The sequence below is a fragment of the Peromyscus californicus genome, unplaced genomic scaffold (genome assembly GCF_007827085.1).
Source record: "Peromyscus californicus insignis strain IS unplaced genomic scaffold, ASM782708v3 Scaffold_19__1_contigs__length_69161282, whole genome shotgun sequence".
NCBI classification, from domain to species: Eukaryota; Metazoa; Chordata; class Mammalia; order Rodentia; family Cricetidae; genus Peromyscus; species Peromyscus californicus.
In genome coordinates, this window is record NW_026294491.1 from 49,604,548 (window position 1) to 49,617,875 (window position 13,328).

Consider the following 13,328-nt stretch of genomic DNA (forward strand, 5'->3'; position numbering starts at 1 on the left):
AAAAGAAACGTAATCATCTTACTTTTTTTTTCCTTTTAGGGATTAGATGGAAATCCTGGAGCACCTGGTCCACGTGGACCAAAGGTATATAGATTTCACAGCTAATTTTTAAAAGAATTAATAATTAAGAAAATGTAACTGAAAAATGCACATGTCTTGAGCCTCATACTAATAGGAGCACTTGGTTTCACAGGGTGAAAGAGGACTGCCAGGTATCCACGGCTCCCCAGGGGACACAGGCCCACCCGGGGTAGGAATCCCCGGCAGGACAGTAAGTGGTACTCAGTCAAGTTACTGAAACCCAGTTGGTTACATTTTTGTCTCCACTCTTATTCAGTGCAGTGCTCAAAGTCTTACATAAAGCAATAATTAAAGAGAAAGAAATAGAAGAGATACAAATTGGAAAGGAAAGAATCAAATCATCCCTGCTTAGACACTACTTAATCCTGTACTTAAAAGACCCTGAAGACACTGCCAGAAAACTCTCAGAGTGGTAAAACTTTTTCAACTATGTAACAGAATACAAAATAAGCATTAAAAAGTACTAGACTCTCTATATAGTATTAAGAAAGTTAACAAGAAATATGGAAAAAAAAATCTCACTCAATTAGACCAGGCATGGAGGTGGGGAGAACCTACCTAAAATTTGCCTGACTAAAGAGGTCAGAAACATATTCAGTGAAAACTTGAAGGTACTTAAGAAGACACCAGGGGTTGGACACATCACTTATGCTCATAATCTGACAGAATTAATGCCATGAGAATGTTACCAAAAGCCACCCATGCACTCAATGTAATCACTGTCAAAATTCTAATGATGTTCTTCACAGAACTGGAAAAAGCAATACTAAAATATATATGGAGGCACAAAAGACCCAACCAACAAAAGCAATCCTAACCAGAAAGAGCAGCTCTAGAAATATAATACCTGATCTCGACTTATACTACAGAGCCATAGTGTCAAAGCTGCATGGTTCTGGCACATGAAAAGATGTGTAGACCAAGGGAATAGAGTAGCAAATTCAGAAATAAAGCCACACTGCTACAGTCACCTAATTTTTCATAAAAGTATCAAAAGTATTCATTGGACCAAAAAATAGCCTCTTCAACAGATGGTGCTGGGAAAAACAGATCATCACATATAGAAGAAAGTAGGTCTATATCACATACCCTGAAGAAAAATCGTCAAAATAAATCAAAGATTTTAATATAAAACCAGAAACTACTAGAGGAAATATGAGGAAAAACTCATCAAGATATAGATCTTTGTAAAAACTTCCTGAAAAGAAATCCAGTAGTATGGAAAGTTAAAAATTGATAAATGGGAGAATGTGAAGCTAAGAAGCTTCTGTACCACAGAGGAAGCAATTGCCAGACTTCAGAGGATGACAGAGATGGCATCCTTGTGCTAAATATTTCATACAAGAGTTAAAGGCCAAAATAAATATAAGTAAATAAATAAATAAAATCCTTTAACTCTTTCCATCAATAATGGGCTAATGAACTACATAGTTCTTAAAAGAAGAAATACAATAGCCAATAAATAGCTCTTAAATTGGATAACATCCCTATCCATCAAGGAAATACAAGTGAAAGCTGCATTTGGGTCTGGGGTGATGACTCATCAGTTCAGAGCTGGAACTGTGTGAGCTTCCCAAGGAAGTGAGTTCAGTTCTCAGCACCCACATCGGGTAACCCACAACATCCTGTAACCTCAACTCCAGGAGATCCAACACCGAGACTCCCCTACATGTACACATGCATCACACACACACACACACACACACACACACACACACACACACACACACACACACATTTCAAATAATAAACATTAAAAAAAAACTTTCAGATTCCATCTCACGCCAGACAAAAAAGCTATCATCATGACAAAAGCCAAATATTGATACTACTATGAGGAAAGTGGTAACTCTTATCTACTACTGGTGTGGATGTAAACTACTACAGTGTCTACAGAAATCACTAGGAGGTCTCTCAAAAGCTAGAAATAGAACTATCACACGCCCCAGCTATACTACTGTTGGATATATACCAGAAGCATTCCAGCTCGGTATACCACAAAGAGACTTTGCACATTCATATTTAGCTGTTCACAATAGCTGAGAGATAAAACCAGCCAGGAGGGTTTCTCAGCAGATGAAGAAAATGTGTTGTGTATACACAAGGAATTTTATTCATCCCATCAAGGAAAGGGAAATTATGACATTTGCAGAAAAATGGATTCAACTGGGAATCATGCTATTAAGTGAAATAACTCAGACTCAGAAAGACAAACAATCCATGTGGAGCTGTGTGTGTGTGTGTGTGTGTGTGTGTGTGTGTGTGTGTGTGTGTGTAAGTCATGTAAGTGGAAATGGAACCATGGGAGGAGAAGAAAAAAAGAGTAATGAAATACATCTGACAGAAAAGTAGAAGGCATGTCTTGTGGTGAGGATGGGGACCACCAAGAAGAAAACAGGCCAGGAGAGTGCATTGGGGGAGAGAACCCCATAAGAGCAACATGTGTTTAAAAACGCCATAATGGAACCCATTATTTTACTCACTGCTTTTAAAAGATAATAAAACATTATATCAATAACTCACTAAAGAGATAACAAATTTATAGGGAAAAATACCACTTAGGGGCACAATAAAAAGGCAAAAAAAGGCTTTGATAATAGCAATATTACGCATATTTTTAAATAAGAAAGAGAACCCAGCAAATGCTGGTGCCAACTGCTTAAAAGAAAATTTTAAAGATGGGGTCTTGCTATGTAGTCCTAGCTGGCCTAAAACTCACTATGTACAACAGGCTGCTCTAGAACTCGAAGAGATCTGCCTGCCTCTGATTCCCAAGTGCTAAAATTAAAGGCATGCACCACCACAAATTCAATGCCCCAAAGATATACACAATCCGAAAGAATGTCATTGGGTTCTTGGTTAACTTCAACCTCACTTGAGTTATTCCAAACCACAGCATTCCAGATGTAGAAAACAACCCCTGTACTGCTAGTTAGTCATCTACTCCCGCCACTGAACACTGGAACCTGCTGTTTCTTTCTTTCTTTTTTTTTTTTTCATTTTTCTTTATTAAGAAATTTTCTACTCACTCTACATACCACCCACAGATCCCACCTCCTCCCTCCTCCTACCCCCCAGCCCTCCCTCTCAAGCCACCCCATCTCCCCCAAATGAAGCTCTCCCATGGGGAGCCAGCAGAGCCTGGCACACTGAGCCTAGGCAGGTCCAAGCCCCTTCCCACTGCACCAAGGCTGCGCAAAGCATCACACTACAGGCACCGGCCACACTAGTGGAAGCCTGCTGTTTCTTAAGAGGAAAAGGAGGGCCTACATGTGTCTGAACCGGTTATTAGCTTGATGGGACTCCTACTGTGGGAGCTGGGTTGTCTCTGACTCTTTTGCTTGTTCTCGGGACTCTTTTCCTCCTGCTGGGTCACCTTGCCTAGCCTCGATATGAGGGATTTTACCTTGTCTTATTGTGTCTTGTTTGGTAGTTGTGTCTTAGAGGCCTGCTCTTTTCTGAAGAAGAAGAAGCGAGGGGGAGTGGATCTGAGGGAAAGAAGAGATGAGGGGGAGCTGGGAGGAGTGGAGGGAGAGGAGACTGTGGTCAGAACATATTGTATGAGAGGAGAATCTACTTTCAATAAAAAATAAATAAAAATAATTAATAAACAAATGAATAAGAGGAGAATGATTCAAGGAAGAAATGGAAGAAGGCCCAGGCCTCTGAGCCCCATGGGCAGTTGGTTTCTGGTCTGACAGGATTTGGACACATTGCTTGCACACTTCTGAGTGTATAGCAGCAGAGTGAAGTGAAAGAAACACCCACATGTGTGAGCAAAGTCTTGTACTTCTAGTCTTGAATATCTGGTTCTTTACTACTTGAGGTCATGGTGAGCTTTTCAGAAACCATGGGCAACGCTTATAGAGCTTTCAAAATGTGCAAGTGTCCAGCCCTGTCTTTCTGCTAAGTGAACAACAGGGCATTTATAAACATCTCTGGTAGAATCTGGAAAATTCTCTCTCTTTTTACCCAGGGCTCCCAAGGACCAGCAGGAGAGCCAGGTATTCAGGTAAGTGACATCACTAAATCACTCACAAAATAAGCTTAGTTTTCTTGATTTCCAGAAATTACTCAAAAGACTGTCCTAAACAACATTTTTTTTCTTCATTTTTCTAGGGCCCTCGAGGTCTACCTGGATTGCCAGGAACTCCAGGGACCCCAGGGAATGACGTAAGGACCTTTCCCCAACTCCCATTCCACGTCCCTTTTAATCTGCTGTAACTCCCAGACGTTTGAATAAGTGGCTTCTGTTTTTAGGGAGCTCCAGGGAGAGATGGAAAGCCAGGCCTCCCAGGCCCGCCAGGTGACCCGGTATGTAGACGGGCTTTGCCTGATTTATGTATCTTTAATGCACCCAGAAGCCAAACAGCCTACCAAGCAAATTTTGCTGTCCAAACTAATTACAATGCTCGGTGACTGCTTGGTGATTTTGTTTATCCCCATTATTTTGTAGAGGGGGGAAAATTCAGGCTGGGTCAGCATTATTGTGTGTGTGTGTGTGTGATGAATACTTATTTCCTACGGGTATAATTCAGCTGTACAATTTTGCCCCAGGCTGAACCTTAGCGTTTAATGTCTTTGTTCCATGGAAAATTGAGATAAAACAGATAGCCACAATTTCTCGTCTTTCTAATGCTAGTGAGTAAATGAATTTCATTTTTCCAAATGAAAGTTTGCAGGTAAGTTACCTCCAATGTGGAGCATATCCATTGATTGAGTGCCTCTGAACCGATGAGATGATTAAATTATGAAAATCGGATTGAAAAATCTCAGAAAATGCATTTAGATGCTCACCGTGTGTTACATAGTGTTATTTCAGGTCAAACCTTGCTATGAGTGACAGTCAATCCCTTTAAATAGCCTCAGCTCCAACACTTATATTTTTGACAGGCCATATGGCACATGGCATTGTATTAAGAGTTTTGTATAATAAAATCCAAATCTGGCCCCTCGCTGGGTCTTCACAGTTCTTCTCACCTCCCACACGGCTTGTGTCTTTGAGCCTTTAGAAGCTGCATGCGGCAGCATTATCCGGCCTTTCTTTAAGTCCATCGCTTTTCATTGTGCCCCTCGTCTCAAATCCTGTCAACTGTCACTCGGGCTTACACAGTGTTTCTTTGAAAGGACATTTTAGGACCTGTGGCCCAAACACAGCCCACGTTCCCCAGGTGTCTGTCTTGTCCCTTGCTGAAATATCTTTAAAACTTTTATAAGAGCTAATTTTAAGGCAGACTCACCATACAGTCTTCATATTTCTCAGCAGCCTGATAATGCACTTGGTAAAGGAAGATTTCCTTTCAACAAATGATTAAATAAAACATCATATTCCTTAAAACCAACAACACAGGGAACTCATAACAGTTACCATGTCATGAAACTCCAAAATCCAGGTGTATGATCAAAACAATGATACATAGGAACTTGCATGATCTTGGTGAAGGAACAGTGAATACCCTAATATTCTGGCTCTATCAGTACTGTGTGTAAGTTTCACACCATGGAACATAAAGCTGAGTGAGTCTGATGGTGAGACTCACCATCCCCAAATTTCAATTAGCATGGCACTTTAAGAAAAAAATACACTCATCCACTTCTCTGTTCATGTTTATTGTGTTCATGTTTATGTGAATATCCATGGATTTGGGTTTCTCTCTCTCAACTACAGATCGCACTTCCTCTCTTGGGAGACATTGGCGCCTTGCTGAAGGTATTCTTTTGCTATAAAAGAAGTACACATTGGTGTGTAGAAAAGGAACTTTCTATCAAAGATAGAATTAACGAATTGCTCGGCCCAATAAAACGATTCAAATTCTAATGTTAGCAAATATTTAAGACAGAAAAACGCACATGCCTTGTTATAACTTGCAGCATTTACTCCAGTCTTACCTCTCCCTTCCTTCTGGCTCTCACATTGTGGAGATGGAGATGGGGGAAGGCAGGATTGAGATGAAATGCAGGAAGGGTGACATCATCGATACCTTTAAGTAGACCCTGCCTCCTCTGCAGCAATACTTTCTCTTCCTGTCTCTTACCCACTCTGGCTCACTGCCCTGAAGCCTGTCTGCCACCCTGTCAACTCTGGTCAGTCTCAAGATAAAAATCAGTGCCACTAGCTTACAGATTGAGTTTTTATATCATGGAAGTTTACAAAATGAACTATAAAATTCCAAAGCCAACAATCACCCTAACATCTATTACCCTGCTAAACAAAAATTATCACTACTGATTATCTATTCCATGAAGTAACTTGGCCTAAACCTGGTGTCACACACCTGTAATTCTAGCCTTTCAGAGGCTGAAACAGGAGGACAACAAGTTACGGTCCAGCCTTAACTGTGCAGAAACACACACACACACACACACACACACACACACACACACATACACACACACACACACACACACACACACACACACACACACTCACACACTATGACTACCACTTTTTTCTTAAATACTTTGCTATGTTTTCTCAGTAAGAGTGAGGGATCTGGTAATGGAGAAGGCTATGTATATGTAGTCTCTGTGCAGTCTAGTAAGAGCATGTGAACCCAAATGAAAATGTAGCCCTTCATTTTACTCTGAAATTTCCTATGTTTGGATGAACAGAACATGTTTGCATTCACACACCACTCAAGCTTTACAGGTAACTTCACTTATACAACTGGTGTTTATTCTAATGATTTGCCTAATGACTTACATGTAAACATGAAGAGTTGTAGCATTGAATCCATCAAAAGACAAGGTCTACTTTCAAGAAAAAATATGTAAATATAAGTATTAATATCAAGACTTTTTAGAGGGGTTATTAGGAACTCAAAAAAGCAGTATTTTCTTATAATACAGATTATTTGTGAGGGTTTCAGAGGGCTCTCATATTGAATTATAATTATATGCCAGTCAGTGCAACCTTACTTATTTCTTTCACATTTAGTCTTTACCAAAATGTTATGAGCTCGGTCTAGAGTGTAATTCTCATTCATTGAAGATACTTGAAGTCCCAAGTGGCTAAGTAATTTGCCCAGGCACATAACTAAAAAGTGGGAGGTTGACATAGAAATACATGTCCTCGGTTATTAAGGCCCGGATTCTTTGTAACAGCGATAATGTTAGAAATGAGAAGATTGTAGGAATTAGATACTTGAATTCTTGAAGGATGAGAAATTTGTATACTTAACCAGAACTAAATGGTCTGACAGAATATAGGATGGCTCACAGAACAGACAACATCCTTAGTGGACTCTGCTAAAAGGAGAACCAGGATCTCGTGGGTCTCAGGGATGTGAGGGAATGGCAGTCTTGCCAGGGAAGCCTCCTCTGACACATCACACTACTCTTCCAATCCCAGAATCAGCTCAGTCAGGGCCTGAGCTCCAAAAGAGCAGACTGGTGAGAAGCAGACAGGGAAGTGTGGCAGATGATCCCAAAGAGCTTTATTCAACAGAAGAAGGGGGAAACAAGTAGCCCCCAAACAAACCCCAAATTCAAGAATTGATTTAGAGATTGACCTGTGAATGAAATTTAGTAACATAATGTTAAATCCCGACCCTGTAACCCAGCCCACTAACTCAAGCTCCCTGTCTTGAGCCTTTTGCAAGCTGCCATAATGTGAAAAGCAAACCATCCCTCCCAGCCCTTCTAGGTTAATCTGTGTGCCAGGTTCTCTTAGAGTGAGACTGTGCATCGGCTAATGATTAATGCATCTTAATCATTTCTATAAAATAATACTGAGTCATTTTTTTCAAGAACCTGTATTAAAATCAGTTTCCCTTGCTTTATCTAACTGAAGAAAATGAGACCATGATCAAATGATCTAAGAAGTTTCTGTTGAGTTAAAACAATTGTCATTTTTTATCATTTTTAAATTTTTTTTCCTATTTTACTATTTCGCTAAAATCATTAGTGGAATCATCTATCTGAAAATGTTTCTGAAATCAGTATATAATAGATATACTGATATATATTATATATGCTGATATATAATATATATATATATATATATAATTCATCTTTTTCATACATTTGGAAATGTGGAGACTCTCTTGATTCTCTGGAGCCCCACTTTCCTCCTCCCTGCATGGTGGTTCCATGATTTTTTTTTGTGTTTTTAAATTCTTCTATCAATGTGTCAGTCCCATGAAATGATCGAGGTTATATAATTGTTCGATCAACTATATACATGATTCTAGTATCTTTTAACATATTTGGACCCTAGAAAGGACCTTTGCAGAGTTTAATCCAGCATATCTGAGGCAAATTGGCTTAGAATCTTCTCAGCATCACACCAAGTTATGTGCTAAGAAATAAATTTCTGGGAACGAGATATTTATTGGGTCAAAAATATTGGTTATGAATGACTTTACTCAATCACTGACTTATCATCAACGGCAAATCTCCATTCCTTTTTCTGTTCAACGATTCTTCCCACTACTGAAAACAATGAAAAACAGGAGTTCCTTTTGTCCTTCTCTGTCACCTGTGCCCTCTGTCAGTGGTCCTTAGTCTTTCCTGGTCATATTTTTATGCCAACGTTTTGTTTTAAAACAAGCTTTTCATAGACATTTTCCCCAGCTACATGATAAGAGTTTGGTTTGTCTTAGGAGTGTAGACACTTAAATCCGAGCCTTTTCAGATCTCCTGAAGATTGTGAAGTCATCGGAACGGTGTTACAACTGAGGTCTCCCATCTCCTCTTGGATTTGACCCTGGGTCAGGTCCAAAGCTCTCAAGTTCCTGTTCTTCCCAAGAATGCCTCCAGTGACAAACGTTAGCAGACACTGGAGTGCATCCCCGACTCACTCTGCTTTCCAATCAGAAATTTTTCCTCCCTCCCTTTTCTTCTCGTTGTAATTGCACAGACGTGGGCTGTTAGTTTGATAGACTCTGATCTTGCTGCCTAACCCAAACGTCCACACCGCTTCCCTTTCTAAACATGCTAAACAGTTAAAATTCAGATGGTATCATCAAATTACAGTCCCCACCCTCACTGTTTATTTGGGATTTTCCGTTGAAATGGCATCAGAGATGTGTGTGTGTGGTGTTTTGTTTTTAAGTAAAAGTTCACCAGTATCATAAACGAAGATTACTGATTAGGCTTGTCAAGTGTTTACCTCAAAAAGCCATCTTTCAAATTGGACAGACAAGTCTCTGCAAGGAGAGTAGCTTCACAATTGCTCATTTGACAAGGGTTCAAGTAGATCAAACCTCAGCTTCATAAACAGGTCTTGCGAACCTCTCAGTTGAGTTGTCTTTATACGCTCTAGAACTTCTGTGGCAACTGTCAAGCCAATGTCCCTGGGCTGAAAAGCAGCAAAGGGGATGCAGGAGGCACCGGGGAACCTGGGAAATATGATTCTGCGGTCAGGAAGGTGAGAGGCTTGTGGCATGCCTGTGGGTCCTACAGCACACCCCCTGAGTGTGCACACTCCCTGAGTGTACACACCCACGGAGTGTGCACACACCTCTTGCAGCTGTTACTCCTCTGTCTTCCAGGGTGATGTAGGGCCACGGGGTCCTCCAGGAGTCCCAGGCAGAGAGGGACCAAAGGTAAGGAAGTCCTCTGTGAGATTCTCAGCTATATGAAAACTAGAGAATCCCATTTTTAAAATGCACTACTCCGTATGAAACTTACTTTGGCAACGTGGGGCAAAGGCCATTTGCACATGATGCCATTGGTTTATTCCCTGACCCTGTCCAAATGACATACCCCAAGTGTTCTGATGGGAGATTTCTTTCTATTGTTTCAAACAATACTGAAATGGTCCAGTGTCAGCTGAAGTTACTGTCTTTTTAGGGAAGCAAAGGAGAGCGGGGATACCCTGGAGTTCATGGGGAGAAAGGCGATGAGGTAAGAGATTCTCTGATAAAACAGTTGGCTACTGCTTCTCTCTACTTGATTCAATGAAGGAAAGACACTGAGTTTTCACTAATGCATGTTTGATACCAAGACCATTGGAAACCAACTATAGTTAGATGCTTTAAAATAACACATTTTGGTTAATTATAGATGCACATTTATCTCCAGTGGTCTGGATGTGGAGACACAAAATTAAGGCTAATAGTTAATATGAAAGTTATGGGGTTTCCATTTTCAGGTAGCAGGTAATTATCTTAGTTCCCACAAGAAAAGAAAGAAGAGTGAATTCACCAAACAGAAATCTCAGGGTAGCAAAGAGGTGGAAAGAATATACCATGCAAGCGTACATATACTGTACAAGCATAGAGTTAGGGGCAGCTCCAGAGCCCAGGCAAGAGCCAGGGGATAATTTTGTACCATGATTGAATGTTAACAATCTTGGTTTCTCTATGTCTCTGCTCGGCTTCCAAACACTTGGGAGAAATAAACTGTGCTAAGGATCTATGCAGACTAGTTCAGGTCAACAGCTCACCCACCCCAGGACCAAGCACCCAGCTCAAACGTGTTTTTGAGATAATGTGTGATTTTCTGACTGTAAGCCACAGTGATACTCAGGATATCATTCTTGCCCTGCATAATTCACATTAACTCTTAGAAAAACCAATTAGAATGATGAATTGCTGTTAGTTTAAACTGTTTTGGGTGCTAATAGTTCTTAATGAAAGTAAGAAAGCCATCTGGCATATATTAACCTTGATGGTTGTGTGGGAAATTATGACACTATAAAATAGATCTATTTTCCTGGTTAGAACTGTATTTCACATTACAAGTTATCATCATTTATTATTGTTTTTATTGATATTCATTGTGTTCTAGAAACCTTTAAGATTTGCTTGGGATTGTTTTCCAAGTTAAAAATTAAAGAATAAGAAATACAACATTTATTTTCATTTATAAATAAAACATTAAAGGCATTTTTGTTTTTGAAAACAAGTAAGAATTAATGAGCTTTTGCTTCCTGGAGTTCCACAGAAGGTTTCAGTAAAGTATAAGCGCAGTAATGGGCTTTAACAGGCAGGCAGATTCGAGATGTGGGCTTTAGAGGCAAATGAAAAGGTAATAAAAAAAAAAAAAGATTGAGAAATAATCGCAATTTGAGCTTTTTGTAAGTGACTGTTAAATTCACTAGACGTTAAATTTTATTGATTCTGTAAGGTATTTTGCTGTCTTGGTGAGCTGAACCCATGGTTAATATTCATTGATATTTTAGTGTGTTCTTTCTTAGGTACACTTTGTGTACTCTTTGACATGGACCACACAAAATTCTGCAGAGGACTCATTAGAGTTCAGTAGGCTCTTTCTTTTGTCCTCACATCATAAGCATAATATGAATAAACCTGGCCCAACACACTGACTCAGTCCAGACTTTTGAAAGGAACAAGGCAGTATACCTTTTGATTTCCACCCAGATCAATAACAGCAAACATAATTGCATTATCTAGTTGGACTCAGAGAATATCTTAGTTACATACCTGTTTATTTGTTTAAGTGAATAAAATGTTAACCAACTGGCCAACAGACTGTAATCTCTTAACAAACATGCATTGTCTCTAATGTTACAAAACTACAGACATCTGTTCCTCATTCAGTGGAAGAGGTACACAGGGAAGAGCAAATCTTTTAGAGCTCTAGTTTTATAATCTTCCATTAAATTTATTAAGTTAGAGGAATCACTCATTTGTCATTCTTTGAAAAGTGGCTTCCATCAGGTTCTTCACATACATATGTCGTATGACTCAGCAGCAACGTGTAAAGGTGCTAACAGAGCACAGATCCTGCCCTTCCTAGCCAGGGAAAATTCTTTTTTGAACTTTATGTCTCCATGTAATATTTTACGATAATAAATGACAAGCAGGACATGAAAATACCATTCGTCATAAGGTATACAAATGGCGGCTGAATACCTATGCAATGGATTTTAATTTGTGTTTGAATTGGGCACTATGTGCTTCTCTTAACTGTCTTAGTCTTGAATGTCTATTTTAATGGCCATCTTGTCTTACAAAATCATCTTATCGCCCTTTAGGCCTCCACAGCAGCTTTCACTCTTATGACACAATTTCAGGGAGCTGAGAGAGAGACTGATGAGAGTCACGCTTTTTACTTATGTAGCAGGGTCTATTTTAAAGTTTAATTCAGCCATCAAAGGTTAATGAGTCCCATGCTTACAAATTAGACAACCTAAAACCTCACTCAGCATCTCTTGGCTGACTCAAAGTTGAGACTTAAAGTAACAAAATGAGGAAGAAATATGCTTATGCATATCTGAAACAGGTACATGCAGAAAAATATGGAAATGTAGATGTTTTAAGATAAAGAAATTTATAATACATGTGCATAAGCTTCAGTCGTTGAAAAGTACCATTCACAATGGAAAATTTTCCTTTCCGCTTACAAAATTATAAAAATTGTTTATAAACCCGTAAAAGTAATGATAGGAAAATGAAGAGAGTCAGTCCATCATAGTAATGTGAATGGGCCACACTTGCACATGTATGCATATATGCATGCATACATACAGTAAGCCAATGGGGTTGATACAATCTTAAAGAAAGAGTGACTATGTTCTTTAAAACAAATACACAGAAGATTTTTCCCAAGATGTATTATTCCAGTACACTCTAGGAGATTCTTTCAGTATTTCTTCACATCATCCCTGTCTTAGTTACTATTGCTGTGAAGAGACACCATAACCAAGGCTACTTAAAAAAATAACATAATTGAGGGCTTGCTTACTGCTTCAAAGAGTAAGTCCATAATTATCATGGTGGGCAGCATGGCAGAAGGCAGACAGGCATGGTGCTGGAGCAGTAGCTGAGAGCTTGCCCATCATCTACAAGCACAAGGCAGAGAGAGGAAGACTTGGCATGAATGGACTTTTGATACCTCAAACCCCACCCGCAGTGATACACCTCCTCCAACAAGGCCAATCCTCCTAATCCTTCCAAAACAGTTCCACTACCCATCAGCCAGGGACCAAACATTCAAATATATGAGCCCCTGGAAGCCATTCTCATTCAAACCACCACAGCACCTCATGAATAAACCTGAAATGACATGTGGTCTCATTTGGTATTGGACACACAGATCTGGTTCTTAAGCCTATTGGTACAAAGAACCATGATCTAGATCGGTCCTGTTGACATCTCATAAAAGATGCAGCCACTTTACCACAGTCCTTTTTTTTAAAGTATAAAAATTCATCATTTAAAAACGGTAGGAGGAGCCGGGCGGTGGTGGCGCACGCCTTTAATCCCAGCACTTGGGAGGCAGAGCCAGGTGGATCTCTGTGAGTTCAAGGCCAGCCTGGGCTACCAAGTGAGTTCCAG

The 13,328-nt window shown here is 39.7% G+C and overlaps 1 protein-coding gene across 11 annotated transcripts in view; it reads left to right on the forward strand.

Annotated features, from left to right (window-relative positions):
- Col19a1 (collagen type XIX alpha 1 chain) overlaps positions 1-13,328 on the forward strand; it is a 339,939-nt gene that overhangs the window by 272,078 nt on the left and 54,533 nt on the right. For all 11 annotated transcript variants that reach the window (XM_052745271.1, XM_052745270.1, XM_052745262.1 and 8 more), the window contains 9 exons: positions 40-84; positions 194-271; positions 4,058-4,093; positions 4,201-4,254; positions 4,342-4,395; positions 5,750-5,791; positions 9,347-9,451; positions 9,576-9,629; positions 9,877-9,930. In XM_052745271.1, the coding sequence (XP_052601231.1) occupies positions 40-84; positions 194-271; positions 4,058-4,093; positions 4,201-4,254; positions 4,342-4,395; positions 5,750-5,791; positions 9,347-9,451; positions 9,576-9,629; positions 9,877-9,930 (522 nt within the window). The remainder of the gene's footprint in view (positions 1-39; positions 85-193; positions 272-4,057; positions 4,094-4,200; positions 4,255-4,341; positions 4,396-5,749; positions 5,792-9,346; positions 9,452-9,575; positions 9,630-9,876; positions 9,931-13,328) is intronic.